Raw genomic sequence first — 22,126 nt, forward strand, 5'->3', positions numbered from 1 at the left:
GTAAGAGTTAAAGGGTAAAGGGTTAAAGCGGCTCAGCAGCTTCACATATACAACATCCCTTATAAGATTGCAAATACAGTTACCAAAGCTTTAACAAAAAGGGATGACTCTATATATCAGTATGTCCTATTTAAACCTTACAATCTACAGTGAAAAGAACTGGAGCTGAATCGATCCTGTTAGGCCTTTATATACCTGCGACAGGGCATATTCCATCTCCAAATGAAGCACAGGCTTTTATAATGTCCCTTCACTGATAAAATAGAAAGTAATCACCAGCTATCTCAGAGCATTTAATAAGCAGACAGTGAGTGAGAGTGTGGGTTTGCGTTGCCATGTAAATGGAACTAGCCGTACCCGGTCTGCTCTGGGAAGCCCTTGAACCACCATGCCTTTTAATCCTGTTTCTAATGGAGATAAATTCCTGCAGTGCTTTTGAGGCTTAAAGGAATCAGTGCTGTGCCACTGCCAAACAACAACAAATCCCTGCAAGAGGAGTTGGATCAGCTTTGCACTTTTCAAATTTGTCTGTTAGGTAGATCAATAGATACGTTCAGTGATTGAGGACTTGAGAACAGCAAGGTGATAAATGGATTGGAGAGAATTGATCATTCTTAAAAGGGTCATATCGTTCTTAAAAGTTCCAAAGGATCTATATTTAGTCTTCATATTAATATATTCTCTATGCTCTATGCTCTCAGATTCATCATCTTACATTGTAAGCTATTGCATGTTATTTGACCAGTTTTAAAAACCTGGTCTGGTTTATTTTGCTGAGGTGGAGACCTACTGAAAAGGCTTCCAGCAGATGTTAGGCAGAGTGTGTCTGTGTGTTTTGTGGGCGTAGCTTTGTCGAAAGGGCTAATAGAACGTATTGGTTGCATCATAAGTCTGGCCTGTATCCACGATTACTTAGACTAACTTTAAAGGCTCATGTGGGAGGAATTGAAATTCAATGATTGGATGGTTCTTGATGAAGGTTATGGTAAATGTTATGTAAAAGTATGCATTCTCAATCATTTTAGAAAGATATTCCAAAGTATTTTGTACATCTGAGGAAAACACAGGCACGGTGCTCTACAGGATGTGCAAAAGTACAATTAATTTGTTTTGTCATCTCTGGCTGTGCATTATATGTGTGTATGGAAAAGGTCATATCAAACGTAGCTGTGGGGGTTTCCGACGTACCATAGTGCCTTATTATATTTCCATGTCTGTGCCTTCGAGGCTTTGACGATTCATGTTGTTGTTTTTCTTTCAGTTGGTGACTGTTCTAACCATGGAAATGACACTATTGCTTATTTGTTGAAATGCCTAAAGTGACTGTTAATGGTGATCTAACAAGGACATCTTTGGGCAGTGGGTATAATCACTGTTTATTCTCAGAAGAAAACGGGGGGAAGCAGCACCATGCTGCTAAGGCCTAAGTATGCTTCAAGTTAACCCACGTCGAAAGGCAAAATATCTAATATCTGTTCTGAAATATCCCACATGGAGGAAAGGTTACAAACCCAGTGATCAGAGTCTTCACCTTCTGCTTCCCTGATCAGATTTCAGGTTTTCTTTTTTCCAGCTTCATGCTGAATGATACAAATGGGAGAGGAGTTGCACACTTCCAGCCTTTCTGTTTCTGAAGGCATCAAATTGTCGCAATCACTTGTACACAGTGTTGGACATAGTCTCCTGTTTTAGAAAGGAACTAAATTGTTGGGTATCGGTTGTCTATTGTTCACACTGGCAGCGTGTCCATCAGATTATGGACTAAACTAAATACCAGGACTCTCTGGAATGAAAATGGCATTGTCTCTCTGTTGATAACAATCAAAGCTCTTTTAAAGCAAATTTATGGTTCAGAAAATGAAACTCTGGATTGCTTTTACGTTGAAATGGGTTCAGGAAGTGTTGGACATTTGTACGTTGATGACATAGACCAGGGGTGCCCACACTTTATAGGCTTGTGAGCTACTCTTGAAATGACCAGCTCAACAAGATCTACCCCCCCCCCCCCCGCACGTACCCCCTCTTTTTTTCGAGCCAGGAAACACACTGAAAAAAGACTTTAAACGACATTGATAACATATTTTATATTTAATATGATATAAATGATTAAATATGCATCCCATAGTGTGTATTCCCCTTCTGTTGTCCTGGAGATTTAATTTTACCAATTTTACCAATCACATTATTAAATGTCCCCCTCTGCCCAGACACAAGCAGTCATATAGATAAAAAGAGAGAGAGGGGGGGGGGGGGGGCTGGGCTACGTATTCTCCACATAGGTTTGAGTGGAGAATACGTAATTTACCCTCCACACCCGACATGGCAAACAGCGGACAAGTTCTTGAAGATGGATGATATTAAATTAATAATTTAAGTGGAGAAGTACAGTGAGCTGTATAATCCTCAGCACATATGAGACAAAGAAGACACATGTTGGGCTGTGTTGCAGTTAATGTTGGAGCAACAAGTAAGTATATGCTTGAAAAAAATGATTAAATGCCGTTTTTACAGCAGGCTGATAACAGCAAAAGTATGTGATATTATTAGCGCGCCGCTTCAGCGTCCGCTGTGAACAGCCAAGCGCAGGCGCTCTAGGGATTAGCGCGGCGCGCTTCGGCGGCGCTTCCGCGTCCGTTTTGAACCCGGCGTGACGAGCAGTCCGCCGCGGTTGACGTCCGCAACATCGTCCAGGGCGGGGGGCGTGGCGGCGGCGGCGGCGGCGGCGGCGGCAAAAAAAAAAGTGGGTACGTGCGCCGGAGCGTCCACGTGACTGCCTCTTGTCCAGTCGTGCGATCGACCCACACTGCCTTCGCGATCGACCGGTCGATCGCGATCGACGTATTGGGCACCCCTGACATAGACAGATAGACATTGTGGTTCACATCAGAATAAACAGAGACAATGATCTTTCAACTGAGTTTGAATGTTTATCTGTTGAATTTATGTCACAAACACAAATGGTTGCAACACTTCCTACATGCGTTTAAAAATAACAACAGTCATTTATCGTTTCCTTTAACCATTCAGTATAACTGTCGTTTGTAATGACTTTGGCAAACAAAACCATTGTGCTGATGAAAATGTCATATCAAAACCCGGATATTTCGGTCACTGAGGAGAGCGATGACAAATTATAGTGTCCTTTAGTCTGAAGGCTGCTCTATTATTTAGCAAAACTGGTCATTACAATGTGCAAATTCAGAATAACAAATATTCTCAACGTTGCCCTTTAGGAGAAAGGTGTTTGTGCAAAGTTCTGTGATATCAGAACTAGACCAAAAAACGTATATCGCTTGAACTTAAAAAGCTTTATTTGGATGTATATGTTTTTCCGCATATTACAAGTTGAGTTTTTTTTCCTTTCATCTCTCTATGCATGGCATCAATATTGACTGATCTTCCACAAAGAGAACTGAGACAATATATGTGCTGCAAACCTGAAATCTGTTTTCTTCGCACTGCAGAGAGAGATGCCCCCCAGGAGCATCTGTGTCAACTTCACAGAGAAACCTATCTATAACGAGGAGCTGCGTTCAAGAAATCACTCTCTGCGATTCTAACATATTCCAACAGTTTAACTTTCCTTTCATGTTCCTCAATAGAGAAAGTTGTCTTGAGAGAGTTCTTCAACGGACCGGAGTGATGAGATAAGCAGCGAGTGCCAAAGGCCAACTCATCCCAGAGCGCCGGGCTTTTCAGCCTGGACTCCTGTGGATGTTATAGGTAGGCAGTTCAGTGCAGAGTAAGTTGGCGTAACCCTCCTCGCATCCACGGCAGAGTGCAGAAAGCACAACAGGGAGGGCGCTCCAGGTCAAATAGACACGGTGCAAAGAGATCGTATCGTCTGACCTCGGGTCTTTTCATTTACTGTTGCCATAGTGTAGTGTCAGTATCCATAAATCTGACACTTTTCATCTAGTCTGTTTTCAAGTCTTCAGCTAGTACCCAAGATGAATTTCAAGCGATGGAAATTATTATTCAGGAAACTTTGTGGACTTTAGCTTCTCACTTGGTAACGAAGAGGTAAAAACTTCAACCTTGTTACTGTGAGCTGAGAAGCTAACAAAAGGAAGTTGCATATCACTTTAAAAGACAAGCATTATTTATAACATGTGGCAAGTGCCTGCTCACGTCTGAGCTGGAGTTGGAAGTTTCCTAATAAGATGGGGAGGCTTTTTTTTGCAGTTGCTTGCAGACACTCTTTGGTCTACAAGGAACCCAGACTTTTTCACCAGGGTTATTTGAGGTTACAAAGTTGAGGTCAAGTTAGGAAAAGCTACATGAGACATACAAGCAATCAGGTGCACACCGACATAAGAATCTCACTCTTACTTGATGCATAATTCAGGTAACTATGCTGTATTTGGATTATTGTATTGGTTTAAATGATAAAAAGTTGTATACACTGTCTGTTCCGCCATTTAACACTTCACTAAATGATTAATGCAAAGACTACTTTCTGCTCAGTTTCGAAGAGGGAGCTTTGACCTTGTTAAATTGCATATTGAGAACTTGTTGAATTGAGCATTCTCTGCTGCTGAAGATTTTTTCCTTCTGGTTGTTACACTACATTAATGTTTTTGGAAAATACATTTTACTCTTGTAACATTACCACAGCTGCTCGTCAGGTTGCAGTGAACGTCAGGTTGATTGTAGTACACTGGGATGGCAGGGATTCTTCAATTGAATCGGGTATATTGTCTTTCCAACCTTTATGGTTATGACGAGATTTAAAACGGATGGATCCTTGAAATGAATCTTTTATGTCTTTAACCAATTAAGACCTGATGTCAAAAAAAATGCAAAGTAAATTTTAAAAAGACTCTTAAATCGAATCATTGTTTTAAAACAAGCATCTAAAACCGCAGAGTTTGACAGAATTGCGTACAGAGATACGCAGATAGACATGAGAAAAAAAAAAATAGCTTTAAAAATTTGGCAAGATCCGAGCAGAGATCTACCTTTTCTCCCTTCTTAAACACATCTGTTGCTGACAAATCATTGGTCAGCAGGTCAGCAGGAACATTGTCTGGGTCTAAATCTTCTTTATTATTTTTAACGCTGGTTTCGTCAATGTAAGTCTGCTGTCACCTGCTTTAATGTCGCTCCTCCTGCTCAGACCAGCAGCCACATCAGAAACTACTTTACTTTACGTTAAACTCTTAAATTGTGCAGAAAACAAACAAATTGCATTTCTCATAACGCATTTCGCCTTTCCTGCAGGCACTTTAGTGAATCAGTTTGTTTTTCATCAGTTACATGCTTTTTAAACAATAACATCATATGAAACATGCACACATCTCATCCAGCTCTAAAGGGAGAAGCAAGCCAAACGTTGTACACAATCCTAAAAGGGGTAAATACGCATATGTCAAATCAGGTCTAAGTGGGTTCATTTTCTGCATTGAATTGTTACTAAGTGCAAATAGTTAAAATGCATAAACAGATAGAGAGAAAGGCACCTGCTGGTTTCATGGGTGGTTGATTTAGCTTTTGTTGTTTCAGGTTGCAATGATAAAAACAACAATTGCTTCATATTGCTGGTTAAAATGCTCTGACCTCCCCATCAGCTGTGTCATACTGTTACTCTTCAACACGTCAAACCAGCTCGTCAAATTGCTACAGCTAACTCCTCACATCTCTTCCTCTGCACCCCCCTTTCAACTCTCCCGCCCCCCTTTGGTGAGGTGCATCACTCAGTATAAAATCCTATAAAGTACAGAAACCTCCCTCCTGTCTGACAAACAAAACCTTCGGCAAAAAGGGACCATAAATCAGTCACTGCTGCTCCCACAGCCTTATGGCTGAGAACAAATGGTAATAATTGAGAGTGACTCAGATGAGCATATGGACATTTTTATTACTCTTCTATTGTCGGGATATTACCTGTTGGAAAAACTATTTATTGAGATTTGATTAAGTACATCCAACTGAAACTGTAAATTTGAGCTACACAGAATATGTGATTTTGAAACGTAAGAAGGACGCGTCCCTGCCAATGAATAATAAGCATGATTTGTGTCAGTGCCTGAACCATGTTCCTGTCACAGTTACTCATCAGTCTTCACATCTTGATGACATGAAAAGATAATTTGTTTAGTAACCTCTTCTCTGTCAGTAGAAATCGTCTTAAAAATAAATACTTTGTTCAACAATGAACACAATTATTGTACCGTTCCTGTACAGTAGATCTACATTATCTTCAGCAGATGCTGACATCAACCTTCTGAGCCTAAAAACACACCCCACATAAATCTTATGACCCTTGGAGAAAAAACATCAGTGGTGACAATCTAATGTGCTCCTCTATTCCTCCTCAGGGCTGAGGTCCAGCTATATCTCTGCCAGGTATTGACTCCACTCAACACTGCTTAGTGTCCCAAGATTGTTTTTTGCTGCCTCGGGGGAGCTGCACCAATACAAAGTGGAGAGGAGAAGTGCTTCAGCCAACAGCATACAGTTTGTTTCTGTCCAGAATTAAACAAAAAAAAAAATCCTGGCTGTTAAGAAAGGTATAGAGCACAGGAGCCTCTACTGCCACATGTGCTGACTAAAGGACTCTGGTGCATGGAAATCTGCAGTAAGAGATAGGGTTGTTTTTATCAAATTTGTCGAAATCCTGATAGCCATCAATGAATAGAGTCAAAACAAGATAGAAAGCCAGTGTCTGTGGCCCTCACAGGACTGTGATAAACATGACCAGTCATTTCATTTGATCCAAACGATTGGTCAGCGAACCGGTCTGCCACCTACTGACCTGCCTGCCTTCGCCCACCGTGCTCGTCCTCTCAGCGCTCATGATCGGAGAGACATACACTTCTCAAGCAGAGATGAGAGCCAGAAATCAGGGAGCGACCCATGGAAAAAGTCGACTTCTAGCAGCTGTCAGGCAGAGCACGTTTGTTGGGATGTATCAGTTGTATTTTTTCAAAGTGTAGCCTGTTCTTTTCGAGTTTTTCCAGGATTACCAAGCCTCAATTTAAGGGAACTGAAGGCAGCATGCCCTTTGAAGCTAAAAGCTCCTGTACAGAAACAAAGCCTATCAATCGCTTAACCCTTAGGGGAACCATAGGGACATTTTTGGATTTTTCAGTTTTTTATTTTTGTAGAAGTTTGGCTGTTTTGATGTATATTGCATGACATTTTCCAAAAGTGTGTATTTTTTGTGGAATGTTAAAACTTCAACCTCTTTTTCTATGATATAGTTTTTATTTAACTGTGTAAAAAAAATACTACCTTTTTGGCACCTCAGCAGCTAAAATGGCCCCATTGAAACCCATTAGAACTGCTTTTTATGGATCCCTCTGCCACGAGAACATAAAATCATGCATTCCACTTTTTAAGCTCTCATTCTGAGGTCCTGGCTTCAAATTCATTTATATATATATATTTTTAGTATTTAACATTATATTGACCCATTTTCCCATATTTGACATATAGGTAAAATACATACTTCCTGGTCTGCACTATTTCTGTATAATGGAACCCATAATGCTAATGTTTGCAACTGAAATGATGTGTGCGTGTTAATATGGACTGCAGAGAGTGGGATGAGTAAAAAAGAACGTATGTGTCTGTGTGTGTGTGAGTGATAGGCTAAGACTAAATCCAGGAGTAGAAAAATCTGAGAAATAACATTGTGCAATTATAACACCTCCATGCTCTGTGTCTTTCTCCCTCTCTGTCTCTCTCACACACCTGCACACACTACCACCTTTTCAATCACTCAAACACACAAACATGATGTGAACATGCATGTGAGTACCTTCACATGCAATATGAAAATAATAATAATATATTATATTTCTGTGTATAATTTACAGTGTGCTGAGCTTTGCAGTCGAGTGTGTGTCGGTTTGTGTGTGTTTGTGTGTTTGTGTGCAGTTATGAAAGTATCCAGAGGTAGACAAATCTGAGAAATGATAAAGTGTAATGTTATAATTCCTCACTCCCTGTCATCACCACTCACACACACAAACATGAATTACTAGCTAGACATACAATCAATACTATATAACCAGTGAAAACGCAATTTTGCTGTGACGGCATGCTAAGCTTTTAGTGTGTGTGTTTGTAAGTGTTTGTTTTTGATGCGCTTTACTCTAAAAAATATATTCTCCATGAAGTTGCAGAGAGGGTAGTGTTTTTTAAATGTGACACTACACCAAAATAAAAATGCACCAAAGTCAAAGTTATTGCTATTCAGGGACAAATACAAGGCTGTATTAACCCTCCAAAAGAAACATCATTATCATGTAGTATATGGAAAAATTATAAATGTTTTTTTTTTTTTTTTTAAAGACAAATGGTAGCATCATGCAAACAAACTGGTATTTGAAATGGTTTAAATACAGAAAATGTATGAATATTCAGTATTTATGATCAGGGCTGAAGTTGGTTAAAAATATTAAATAATAATAAAATAATATTAAATAATATATTGTTTTAATGCAGTTTTAAGACGTGGACATTCACATGAAGGTGCAGAAAGGAGGTTTTTGTTATGCAGCTCTAAGCTTAAACATTAAATAATAATCTAAAGAACAGCAATCACACTATCCAATTATGTCAAGTCAGTATTTGGCTAGTCAAAAAAGTTATTGATCAATGACTGTATATAAAAATGGTCTCCACTTCCTAACAATGTGCAAAATGTAATGGGTAGAGATGCTGCCATCTTGGACCAGGGATGGATTCGGATCTAAACTCTGTCCAGTATGTGAACGTGGAGCAGAGCTGCAGTGTCAAGGTCCTGCAGATACATTTGTCCCACTAATCGCAATTCAATCTCAGCTGTCAATAAAGAATTATCATCTTGTTTTTTAGAGTATTAAATACCTAATACCTAAAACCAAACTAATTTGTGTACGTTTCATGTGTGTTATGGTGGCCCTGGTTTGAATTCTTAGCATGACCAGTCAGACTAACCACAATGATGACCTTGAGATGTCAGCATTAATATGCTCCAACATGTTAGATATTACAGGATCCAAGGAAATAAACACAAAGATTAGGATTGTAGCTTTCAATACAAAGTGCACTGGGCCAAAAGTTAACAGAGAATTACTGTGGAAACGCAGTGTTGATGTTAAGTGATGTTTTGACCTATCAGGCTCTGCGGTGGGCATCAGGCTGTACCACCATGAACCTGCTGAGCACTCAGAAAGGTTACACCACTCTCTAACCCTGACCTTATATCTGCGTTGTACCATAGCTACATGGTTTGGCCCCACTGGTGTAATACACACTGTCATGTACATGTAATGACCCAATGGTCCAGCAACTATCTCTGCTCATCTACAGGAGCTAAACTAGAGTTATAGATAACCACTCGTATCATGCACAGACATTATCACTGATCATATTTTGAATAATGATTATTCATGTCACAGATTACCTTACCTCCTGCTTTGGGACGTCTTTCTCCCAATCAAGAATCGGACAATTTGGAAATATAAATAACAATAAAACACTTATATATGTATGTGCACTGGAGTCTTCAGGTTTCCAAATCCCACTTCTATACGACGCATGTTGGACCTTGATTCGTCTCTGAACGAGTTCTGAAGGTGAGCAAAGTAAACCTTTCTTCTTCAGCAGGTGCAGAAACCAGCGACAGTGTTTGTTTAGTGTCAAACTCCCTCACACTTACAGTGCATCGTAATGCTGCACAATGAAGGTCAAACATCAAAGTAAGGATGGTTTTTGAACAAAGGGGTACTTTAAGCTACAATGCATGAGAAACGTGAGCAACACACGGGACCTCCTGCAGAGCAAACATGTAAAGAAATGCCATTCTGCCTTTAGCCTAGCATGCTCTTTAATGTATTCCTTTTTAAGTAAAAAACCTCCCAACAATCACACTGAATCTGAATGTTTGAACCTTGAAAGCGTTCTCAAGTCAAAGCTCCCTTCAGTCGACCTGCTTTTTATCAGCTGACAAAATCAAAACACCCAGAAGACCCTAAAAGTTTCAGCTCCTAGAAAAAAACAACAGGGCAGCACTTTTCTGCCCTTTGTAATGAATAGGGCAAAAATAAAAACGTGGATACACACAGACACACACGCTGCTTTAGAACAAAGGAAGCTCCTCTACGTGGAGTGACCTGTCCTTTCCAACCCATCAGAAGGAAAACAAGCTGTAATTTATCATTACATGGAAAATACTGTGTTATAGTAATCCCCCCCCCTCTCTAAAATCACTCAGGACTCTGCAACAAACATTCTCTTGCACTTTTTGCACTTTTTGCACTTGTATTACATTGCACTTTACAGAAATTATTATTAGGAAATGTCTTGTCTTATCCGTTGTGCCTGTGTGGATTATATGTTTCACCATGGGAGAGTGGGAAACGTCCTATCGATTCCTTTGTATGTCTTGAACATGTGAAGAATTGACAATAAAGCTACTACTACTACTACACACTGCATCTGAATGATTAAATCCAAGACTGTGTATCTGACTAACATGGGGGCACACTTCGCCGCCACAGCACACACACACACTATAGTGCTACTAAGTAACCAAACAGCACATACAGTTGTAAAACGCAGCAAAACAGCACTAATGATCAACCGCAGACAGCGCCCGGCTAATCTCCACTTTCTGTCCTGTTGGCGATCTGCTCTGTCAACAACATCCTTGTTTTCCACCATTTTGCAGCGTAAGATTAGTGACAAGACGGAGCTAATTAATCTCGCACTCATCCTGTGATTATTACAGTCTCACTTCCACGGGCGCCACACGCCGCTTCTCCCCAGGAGTGCTATATATCAGCAGGTAGGAGCAGGGCCGGTCAGCGCGGACCGCCGGCATCAGTCGACGCTCACGCACGGAAAGATATTAAACGCAGACAGGAGAGCTACTGGCGGTGCGGATTCAGACAAGGTGTTAACTGATTAGGGAGGAATCCGAGTGCTGGGGCCCTGCCAGTTTACCATCTTTATTAGACGGATGAGAGGCTCGTTTATAAGCTCAACAGTCACAAGATAATTACAAACACACACACACTAATGTATGCAACAGCAGCCAGGAGCAGTGGTGATGGACGGTGTGTGTGTGTGAAGACCAATGGCTTCCCTCTCTTGCAAATTACATTGACGGTGAGTTCACGCCAAATGCGAAGCGAATTTTTTGTGCAATGAGAAACGACACGAAGACACAAACTTTTTACCATTCGCTTCACTCCTTCAAGTTAAAATATTTGCGTCGCAGAAGCAAATCAGAATTAATAACGAAACTCACTGGTGACAGATCCTCACACGGATAAGCTAGAACGTCATCGAACTATTCAAACAAATTCCCAGCGCTGTCTGTGCCTCCAGGTGAGCTTACTGACCCACAACGGCACTCACTTCTCTGACATTAGCACAAAAGCTACAAGACAGCAGATGTTGTCACTTTAGCCACTTCCTCTCTTCATTTACCGTGAACGGGTGAATATTAACGGGGTGTGTTTGCTTGCGTTAGTAAGCACAAAATAATTCTGTGGCTAAACACGCAAGTTACGCCTTGCAAATGTTTGCTTTGCGTTAGGTGTGAACACAGCATAAGATGGTTTTTAAAAGATCAATGACATGCCTCCCTCAAATCAACTACCAAAACATTTAGCAAACTGCATTAAGCTACTTTTTAAAAGTTTAGGTAATAAGTTAAATCTGCTAATATTGAACTACCATGGACATCTCTACAAGTTACTCTGCACTGCATCACAATCTAGGTTGTCTCAAAAGCTTAAAGGAAAAATCCACCCCTCAATTTAGCAGCTTCCTCCTACGACTCCTTTGTAATTGATGATTGTGTACGTTCAGGGCCGGATTAACATAAATAAAAGCGCAGGGCAGATTTACGCTGCCTCTCTCATTCAATTTGTGCTCAGCAATCTGTGTGTAATGAGCGGCTGATTTACTGAGACAGCAGCAGCAGCAGTGCCCGGGACTGACCACGAGCTACATTCAGTAAATGAAGGAGAGCTCAGAAAAAGAAAGCAGTTAAAGAGCAGGATGAGAACATGTTTACTGGACTGGCACACTTCAGCTCAATGTTATGCATCACTCAATAATCTGCAGTATCTATCTACCGATTCCAGAAATCGCTGTCTGAAAGAGGAGCATCTCTCGAGAACCATTCATCCTATTGGCTTGTTAAGGGCCCAGAGAAGTGCTGTGTCAAATTTAGTGCGATTTGGACTCATCGATAACTCATCATAACTCTTTTTTAACAACAGGCGTGTTCACGACGAGATTTCCCAGGTCAAGGTTCTGCTTACGGAGTCGATCATCTTCACACACTTTTGAATGATCGAGGGGAACAGCTCTTCTGACAGCGACGGTGATTTAAGGGTTCTGCGAGCTGAGTCCAGCAGCATGGTCTTTACTCGCCGCGGCCCAATAACTGCAAGTCACCTTTACGGTTTTGGAAGAAAGCTGTGACCAGCATTACCCAGATCACACAGCCCATTCCAAAAAGGAGGGAGTAAAACACGGGAATCGAGCACGGGCAATAAAAATGAAATAGCAGTGGTATGACAACAGCAAAGAGTGAGAAAGTAAGAGTGGGGCAGAGCGGAAGGAGCAGTAGAACCTCAGGGTGGAGCAGGTGAAGGGGATGAGATGGTTTGACTGATGATTTCATAGAATACAGAAGTAAGGGCAGCCAAAAGAAACAGATTTGACTACCGTCCAATTTTTCCGAATCCTATTTTGCTCCATCCCACTGATATTTCTGTTGTTACCAGAATCCTTTTGATTACTTTGCATTGTCCGCGGCTGGAAAAACAGAGACAAAGAGCAAAACGCTGAAAATAATCCTGGTAAATCACCCTCGGTTATCACCCTGCAGCAAGAGGAGCCACGCATGTTTTACAGACTATTTGTCCCGGGTTTGCCCTCACAGGCTTCACACAGCCTGCACTACTGTACATATTAGTTGAGATTAATGACCTGAAGATACTACCTGGAGGTGACAAAAGTACTTAATAATGTTCTCATAAAACATACCAGATATTTGAGAGTAAATCAAAGATAAGGCGGTGAAGCACAGGTAGTATCTCAGTAGTTTAGATGCAAATACAACAATCTGCTGCCATATCAGTCTCCATCAAGGAAACTAAATATGATTAAGTAGGTTTAGTGCATTAGCATCACAGCAGAGGTTTTCATTTATTTACTGCCATTAGCATAGAAAGCACTGTAGCCAAGTTCATCATCAAAACATATATCTGGGGGTCCCCAGAGGGCTGTGAGGAAAGACAAATACTATAATATGACCAAAGTTAAATGAAATATTTTATTCTAGGATTTTTTTTACATTTAATTATCTTTACGAGTGATAAGATCTGATTAAAGCGTTAACACATTCCCGTTACTTGCGTGAATCATGCAGGTAATGCGAATAAACACAACCAGGGGATATTCACCTGTTTCCCTCCAGTAAAGGAGGACGACTGGTTGAAGTGACTACAGAGGCTGCATACTATATGTCGGGTATATGTTGTGGAACTCCAGGAGCTGTGACTGCACGACTGTCATTTCCTCCACTGATTGGCTTTTGCAACATCATGTCACACTAAATTTTAGCTCGAGTTCAAATATTTAAACTCAGGCAATAGACGCGAATGGCATGTTTGCATTGACTTTGAATAGAATCTCACAGCACGAAACATTTATCGAGTTTGGTGTGAGCTTGCCATCAGAATTGGTGTTATTGAGTTTGTTTGGGAGACTCAAAGTCTGAGTGCACATTTGGTGCTTAGAAAAACTGAAAGACAAAAAAAAGAAAATTCATTTATTTTGTGAAATTGGCTCCTCAGGTCTCCATGTTCCTTAGGTCTAGTTTGCTGTTAGATTACAACACAATACAAACACTCTGAACTGTCAAAGTTCAAGCACAATTTAATCATAAGGTTATAGATTGGGACATGACAGACTAAAGCGCAGAGCAATGCATCTCAGAGTGGAACTAGAAAAGACTGAGAAACTATTTCAAGTTTATAATATCCCCCCGCCCGCTCCCCCGACAGAGCCCACATTCCTTTTAATCCAAACGTGTAACTTTGATGGTGCACTCAGGATCAAAAACAAATTGGTCGATCGGTGTGCCACTTTGTAGTAACATGCATGAATGCAAATGGGGAATACAACATGAACCAGACACACAAATCATAGTTAAACCTGCTGCTGTTGCCTGAAAGAATTCAACTTCCTAACAATCTGAATGCAAGCCGTAACCTCGTTCTCACATTAGTGTGCAGAACTCACTGAAGGGGCTAACAGGTGATTTGGTCCTAGCTGTTTTTTATGGTATTGTTACTCTGCAGTTGCATGTTTTTACATCAGCAAACCGACGCACTTTGATCTCAAATGTTCCATCAATGTTTCACAGCTTCTCTGTTCAGACGTCAAAACTAAATGTGTTTCTTTTTGTTCTGAGGGTGCTTGTTCTTACCCTGCGCTTTTATGCACTGTGACTGAAGATAAACTGATTCCAAATTGAATATTTATTTTCCTCTCCACATTTGAGCAGTCATTTGAATGTAGGCTGGTATACTGAGGATGATTCTTTTTTCATGTGTTTGGATATTTGAAAGAAATAAAGCTTGACAGAAGAATTGACAGTGAAATGTAAAAAGGTAAAAGTCCCGCCCTCTGAAAACCCTTCAGGCTATATATTTTGTCTTAAATACTCATACAGGTCCTTCTCAATGGGGCCTCTTATTTAAGTGTCAAATTCAAGGGTATTCATTTCTGTTTCACTTACGCCTGTTAGAGTGGAGCTTAGTGAGCATTCACTTGATGAGAGTACGGAAGAAAAGAAGGCTAAATACTGTCAGTGTGTAAGTGCGGAAATTCCCTTTGTTCCCTTTCTCTATAAAGGTTCTCTAAAAACTGAATCAGAATATCACAGTCTTCTTCAACATGCTTGAAGGGATGGAAATATAAGAGGCCAATAAATCATTAATATAAAAACAAAAGTAGAGTCTCATGACACCTCTAAGTGCCGGCATGATATCTTTTTAACCGTTTCTCTTTGGATCCATGAAAGACTAATTCCAGGAAAAAGGAATTGGATTATTTTTTTTCTTTCCTCAACGCTTTTGGCAAGAATTTGCAACACAGTGCAACAGACAGAGGCAGAAGCAGCTCGATACTGGTGCATACAAGCGGTTGTTTAAAAGAACACAGTCATTGTATTTAAAGGAAAAAACATCAGGACAAAATATCTGGATTTCTCTCTTGTTGTGCTTTCTCACATCCAAAGAGCAGGAAAAGGATGCTTTTTTTTAATGAGTAAAACATGATCAAATGCCCACGAGACTTCAAAGCCCTGTTGGAATCTCCACTCTGTCATCTCTTGGCACAAGATGAAAATTGGATGGATATTTTGGTTTCTGACATTCCGGTGCAATGTTGTTGCAACTCGGATGAATCCTCTCACGCCGTATAGAAAAAATGTAGGTAGTGGACATTCACAAGCTCTACTAACAACTGAGTTTTTTATGATACGTTGTGGAATAGAGGCCAGAAAAACACATTAATGGCCCCGTTAAAGAGCTGGTATTAACAGCTGCCCTTAAACAACTCATCATAAGTGGTCAGTTTGTGTGCTCACATAATAATGTGTCCTGATTGTGTCTCCTGTGACCATTTATGATTGAATCTCACTTCCAATGCTTTATATGCAAATAAACATGTACTTAATTTGTGTTCGCAGAGACCAAATGATGTTGCTTCTGTGTGTGTGTGTGTGTGTGTGTGTGTATCAGAGCAAGCAATGGAGAGAGAGGAGTTAAGAGATGCTGAATGAATATTGTGCAGCTCTGTTATGAAGACAGATTTAAGAAAAGAATCAATCATTATGTGACGGTAAATCACATAATAGTTAAGGCTTTAATCAAATGTGTGCTAATGGTGTGTGTGTGGGTGTGGGTGTGTGTGTATGTGTTTCAGTAGGGATGTGTGTATCAGAGCAAGCACTGGAGAGAGCGGACTCAAGAGGGGCTGAATGAATATTGTGCAGCTCTGTTATAAAGAAAGATTTAATAATACTAATACATTCATAAGGGAAAGCTAATTCTTAAGGCTTTAATTGAATGTGTCCTAATTGCTTCAATATTTCTACTGAAAAACCAAGTAAATCGCAAAGGCCTGACATAATTGTTTTCTTCTCTAATGAAGATAAACACTGGCGGAGGATGAACCCAACAGTTGACAAACCATACAATCTTGACTAACGTGCGTGGACCTATGAGCTTTTCTTTCAATGCTTGCTGAGGCCGAGAGGTTGAGCCTGGTAAATGGTGATGAGCATGACGCTGCCAGCTGAGAGGACAAAGCATTGCTAACTGCAGCCTGACAGAAAAGCTGGCGAGGCTTCAGACTCTCATGTTGCAGTCACAACTAATTCTAGCGGTTGGTGATTGAGTCTGCAATTACATCAGATCATTAGTAAAACTAAGAGTGAAACAATAGACTGTTTTAATTAGACACAAAAAGAAAAAAAAAATCTCCCACTGGGAATAGTTTAATCGTGATTTGTACTTAATTATTGTAATAACACATTTCACCTTTAATCAAATGAAACATGCATCATTCTGTTATCTCATAGAGGCAGTGTTATTTATAAAAAATACATTAAAAAAAGGAACCGAAGAAAATGACACTGCAGGGATTGAGGTGAGATTAATTTGTGTAACATCTTGTTGCAGCAGAGGATACAGAGGATACTGTGCAGGCCACAGATTTCCAATTCATACATTTTGAATCCAAAATGTATGAACCTGAAATCCACTTTCTTCCTCCCGGAGCCCATTTACAGCCCGCGTGTTCTTACTCCGAGACTTAGTGATTAAAGTCAGATGAACAAGGAGCAAGAGGTTGATCAATACTCACACTGCAGCATGTGCTTTACATGCCTGTTAACAGGGTAAATACCTCTCTGTGCTCAACAGCCCCGAGAAGTACCTCCAATGAAAACACTGATTGATACTGGTTTTACATATGCTCTAATCTATAAACACTTTCCCATTGTGAGGTGAGCAATGGGAAAGCTTGTTTCCAAACACCTCACAAGCTATCTATCTCTTCTTGAGATACAATTATAAGAGATAAGATGGAGCATGCAGAGTTGCATAAAAAGCACTTCCCACCCTACCTGAAAGTCTGAGCTCAAGTACATCAAAGTACTTGAAATGAAATTGTTCGGAGGAGCTGCTGCCTGACAGCTTATCAATAGAAGTGGTGGGATTTCGGGGGGGGGGAAGCAAAACACTAGCAGACGGCGCTAAGATTCTGCAAATAACAAAACAGCATTGCTGGAGTTCCCAACAGATGCAGACAAACAGACCGGCCTGCTACATGGCTTGGTTGCTAAGCACCACCTGGAGGTAATGAATGTGTTGTCAGCCTCGGAGGCCTAAGAGACAAGAGGCAAAGTCAAACTGTCGACTCTGACACATTACATGGAGCAGGTCCACTGATTGTCCTTGATATGGGTCATTTTGGTCAGCAGATAGGCTCATGAATATTTATGCAGGCAGACAGATTGAAACACGGCCGGATATTCATACAATATTAGAATATGGACAAGTAGTAAAGAGGCTATAAAAGCGGGCATCGGGTTAAAAGTCCCTCGGGCTCAGATCGCTGGAGCGTTGGGAGGTAAAGGCATTCAGGCCCATGCTCTCATATTGTATCAATCATAAAAGGACTTGTACAGAATATATATAACACCGTTAAGTACTTTGAATCTGATTCATACAGAAACCGGAGGGAAAGGTCACATTGTGAAGTTAATGTATGGCAGCTCACAGCCAGGGTTTTATAACAGAACGGTGACTCACCACACATCCAGTGGAGTCCAGCTTTCTGTCAGATATGCAGCGGAAGTTGCGGCTGCAGCCTCCGTTGTCTTTGGTGCAGTCTCTGACGGGTCCAAACGAGTCCAGGAGCACCTCCAGTGAATCAAAGGATGAACTGATCATCAACTCCTCCCTGAGGAGAAAAGAAAGAGCACAGAAAGCAGTTGTTTAGCAGTGTGCATCGTGTCGAAGACTAATTAAAGATTTAAGCATACAGCAGCAAACTGTTTGATCTGGCTGTGTCAATGAATTAGTGTGTTCACTAATCTCTCTGCTTTGAGGGTCGTGTGCTGCACATCTGACCGCACTCTGTCACTGGTAGGTGTGGGTGGGCGAGGTCACATGTGTGCTCTCTGACCCTGTAACCACACCCAGCAAGTATGTCAGTGTCTACATACATATCGTTAGGTTAGGGCTGGGCGATTAAACGATATTTAAAGTACTTGATTTAAGTTACGATACGATCCAATAAATCTTTATTAATCCACAAAGCGGGGGATTTCAGTTGTCACAGCAGCGGGCACGTCAGAGTTAGGTAGACAAGAGAATAAAGGACTATAAAAGTTGAGATTAAAATTTAATTAAAGTATGTACATTATATACACCTTTTCACTGTCGTGGTTTGTATTAAGTGTTATAACTAAAGTGCAGTGGCAAAAGATGATTGTACAGGAAAGTAAACTCTGTTTTGTGCTTTAAAAAAAAAAGTTTGTACATAAGAAGAACACTACATAAACACAAATGTGCAAAATAGGTGTTTTCTGGTTATTTAGTTTATATCGCAATATATATATCTATATCGACTGATATGAACAAAATTGTGATAAGATTTTTTGTAACTCCGAATATAAGGTTTTATATTTATCTGAAACGTCAATGGAGATAATTTACTTCCAGAGATTCTGGGCGGTCACTGTTACGCTCTGTCGTCCCAATGTGCAAATCTTCGAAAACCAACTACTTTGCCGTGTTTGTTTTGTTTGTGACATACAAAGCCTCAATTGCCACCAATGGGATCTAGTACCTTGATTCTGTGTTATACTGATAATGTGTGACACTAGTCTGGTGAAGTCAAAGGTGGAATACGTTCAACAATTTTTCCTCCGTGTCAGTGAAGTCAGCAATCAATAATCTCTTTATGAATTCAGAAAAAACTGTGACTTTGATTGAGTTACTCACCTTGCTGTCAGCAATATGAAAGTTGCTCTTTTAAAAGGTCACTACTTTAGATCATATTTTAACATTACTGGTGGGAAATGGGGTTCGATCAAACTGGTACGCCAGGTTTCTGCTTTGTAAGAGGTTCTGTTACACCTTCGTCTCTATTAAACTTACTGAAGAGATATGAAAAAATCATAAAATTACAAACACTGGCATGTTAGATTAATTCTGTCTAATCGTCATGGGAAAAGCTACGACTTTCCACTGCATAGCCTCTTTCCAAAGCTGTAAGCTCGGGAGATGAACCGCACCTTTGATTCATCGTTGGAACCATAGCTTGCTATGTGGAGTCACCTTGTGTTGTTTTGTTTGTGTGGCTCAATGCAAGGTAATGTGCAGATCATCCAGCTGAGCAGCAACAGTATAAGTATTTGAAGTTGATGGAGATAAAGAAAAAGCAGAGATGACTCGAGTCTCACATAATCTAAATTACAGAGCTATTTCTGAGTACTGCTGATGATAAACAGCGACTTGTGTAATAGTGCTGCCATGAAGTTGCCTTGGTGGAGAAAGTTATGACCTATGAGGCACTAACAAGATATGTTTTTTTTTTAAATACGCCTCGTCTTCTCCTGTGTTCCCTGAGAGAACAGACAGTGAGCTTCCTTCCCTCACACAGTCATCTCCATGTTATCTTACAAAACAATTTTTCAATAATAATTGCCCATTGCTTTGTTGTCATTTATTCACAGGGGACCGATGGAACTCAGTCTCGGCAGATGATGAAACTCACAGCAAGTGTGAAAGCGAAATTATTTGGAGGTTCCAATTATAATCAGGAAACACAAGTTTCCATTAAATGTCACACGACACAAAAAAAACATGTTTAAAGTCATGTTGATGAATCATTCAGACTGTATCCATAACTTAAGAGTGGCACACAAATAGACCATCACAGTGTCTGGAAAATCAACACAATTTATTCATTCAGCAACATTACTGTGCTCAGAAAATTCCATGGAAATCTGCCAGTATTTTTTTTATTTATATTCAAAGGGTAAATTCTCCCTGGAGCATGTAATTCATGTGTACAACTAAATGCTGTCCTAATGAAATGGTTAGTCAGCAGCAACTGTGATTATCTAGAGCAAGTTTCATAGAAATGCTGCAACTAGCCTGAACATCTTGGCTTCGAAAATAGTATTACTCAAGGGGAAGAACATGGCCTCATGGTGCCATTTAATGAATATTTCATCGCCATTTCTCACTAAACTGTGCATGTGAATACCTCATCCAGGTCAAATCTCTGATCAAAAGCCTTCCTTTCATCTGCAAAATACTATAACTTTGACATGCAAATTAGATAAGAGCCTTTGTTAACAAACTGACATAGCACATGTTGGCCCTACTTAGTTTTACTGTGAAGAGGAAGCAGATATTTTGTTCAGGTAGCACGGATGGGGCAGAGTTAGGTGAGTTGAATCTATTGCATGAATTTCTGCCTGTCGATACCGGAGGCTCCTTTTTTCTCACCGGACCAAATAGATAATGACATACAACAAAGGTTGCTGGCTTACGGATGTTGCACTTTATGCTCTGCCTATTAACCCTTGTCTTTTGCACCTCATAATGTTATACTAATTGTGTACTGGTACCAAATTGCATGTGAGCAATTGTGCTATATGTACTCGTGCTTCAACTGCTCGGAACCAGCGTCACTGACTGAAGGTCCTTCACTGCCATTGTGCAGCTTCTTCTACACAACCTGTGTCTAAAGTGTATTTTCATATTTGGATGGAATATCTGGATAGTGGGCCTATGTTGACAGTGTTGACCCTCTGTACAGGAACTAAAATAAAACGTTCAACTTAAGCAGAGACAGCTTCGATTTCACATTATTCCAGAGAAACTTTAGTGTTTGCTGATGGGCTCAGTTGAGAAAAGGTAACACACATACTTCTGTGCATCAATCAGGATGTAGCTACATTTCAACATAATTTAGTCCAGTGATAGTCAATCTAATCTGATATCACAGCACAGACACACAGTCCTGTTAAAGCAGCTTTTTGAGTATTAATCTTTATGTCACTTACTTAAGATTTAAGGCAAATTCTCACAATCAATTGACCGCAGCACTGGATCTAAATTTACTCATCTAATTAAAATAACAATTAAAATGTTTGTCTGACCTAACCAAGGCTACAATCAATAGTTCACAATAGTACACAATTGCTTCACTAACCCACCAGAATGAGCAATCTTATTTGAATTGCCCAAATGGATAAGCTATACAAATATGTATTTTCAATGCTTAAAATCTAGCTTATTATATCAACATTAAAGATATTATAGCTGGGCTACATATAAAAGAAAGGTTCTTAGTTACATTCAAAACCCATTTGATTTAAAACTGGAAAAAAAAACAAGGAGCACACATCATTTTGACAACCTACTGGATTTACAGGACACCCGTACAATGAACAGCCAATGAGCACTACCTGCAATATATCTAACATTTTGTCTATGACAGCTGTCTGCACTTGAAAGAGGCAATAAATACAAGCCTCAATTACGGGCACCATTAACATGGATAGCTGAATAATGGGAGTGTTGCACGTCAAAACAGACCATTCAAAGGACCATTCATTCAGCCCACTTACCGCTGAAAAGTGCCAAGTTATGCCCTGCAATTTACGTGCATTAGTTCGTTATTTAGTTCAGACCGAGAAATGAAAATTACCACCAACAATGTAAAAAGAAGTATAATTTTAATGTATAGGTATTTCTGAAAATAACAGATTTAATGTGTTTGATGTTCAGACTTTGTAAAGAAAAAGAGAAATGCTACACTGAGAAAACATTCGTTATACAAGAAAAACGCACAAATAATATGCAGGTCGGATACCAACATCACATCTTCAATACAGGTTCAAGGCAATGCTGCAAATGAAAAACCAAGACTGAGTCCTTGTGAAGTCGTAAGTGCCACAGAGGCGACTCATCGTGCGGAGGAAGATCAGGGAACGTCGCTATTTAACCATCTGCTCCGGATCAAGTCGGAGTGACAAATATTTATGAAACGCGGTGGAAATGCAGCTCAAGAGCGA

General features: G+C 40.1%; 1 protein-coding gene across 1 annotated transcript in view; it reads right to left on the reverse strand.

Annotated features, from left to right (window-relative positions):
• astn1 (astrotactin 1) overlaps positions 1-22,126 on the reverse strand; it is a 406,706-nt gene that overhangs the window by 224,684 nt on the left and 159,896 nt on the right. The window contains exon 13 of the mRNA XM_061084738.1: positions 17,841-17,991. Coding sequence (XP_060940721.1) covers positions 17,841-17,991 — 151 coding nt within the window. The remainder of the gene's footprint in view (positions 1-17,840; positions 17,992-22,126) is intronic.

Source organism: Limanda limanda, chromosome 13 (assembly GCF_963576545.1).
Source record: "Limanda limanda chromosome 13, fLimLim1.1, whole genome shotgun sequence".
NCBI classification, from domain to species: domain Eukaryota; kingdom Metazoa; phylum Chordata; class Actinopteri; order Pleuronectiformes; family Pleuronectidae; genus Limanda; species Limanda limanda.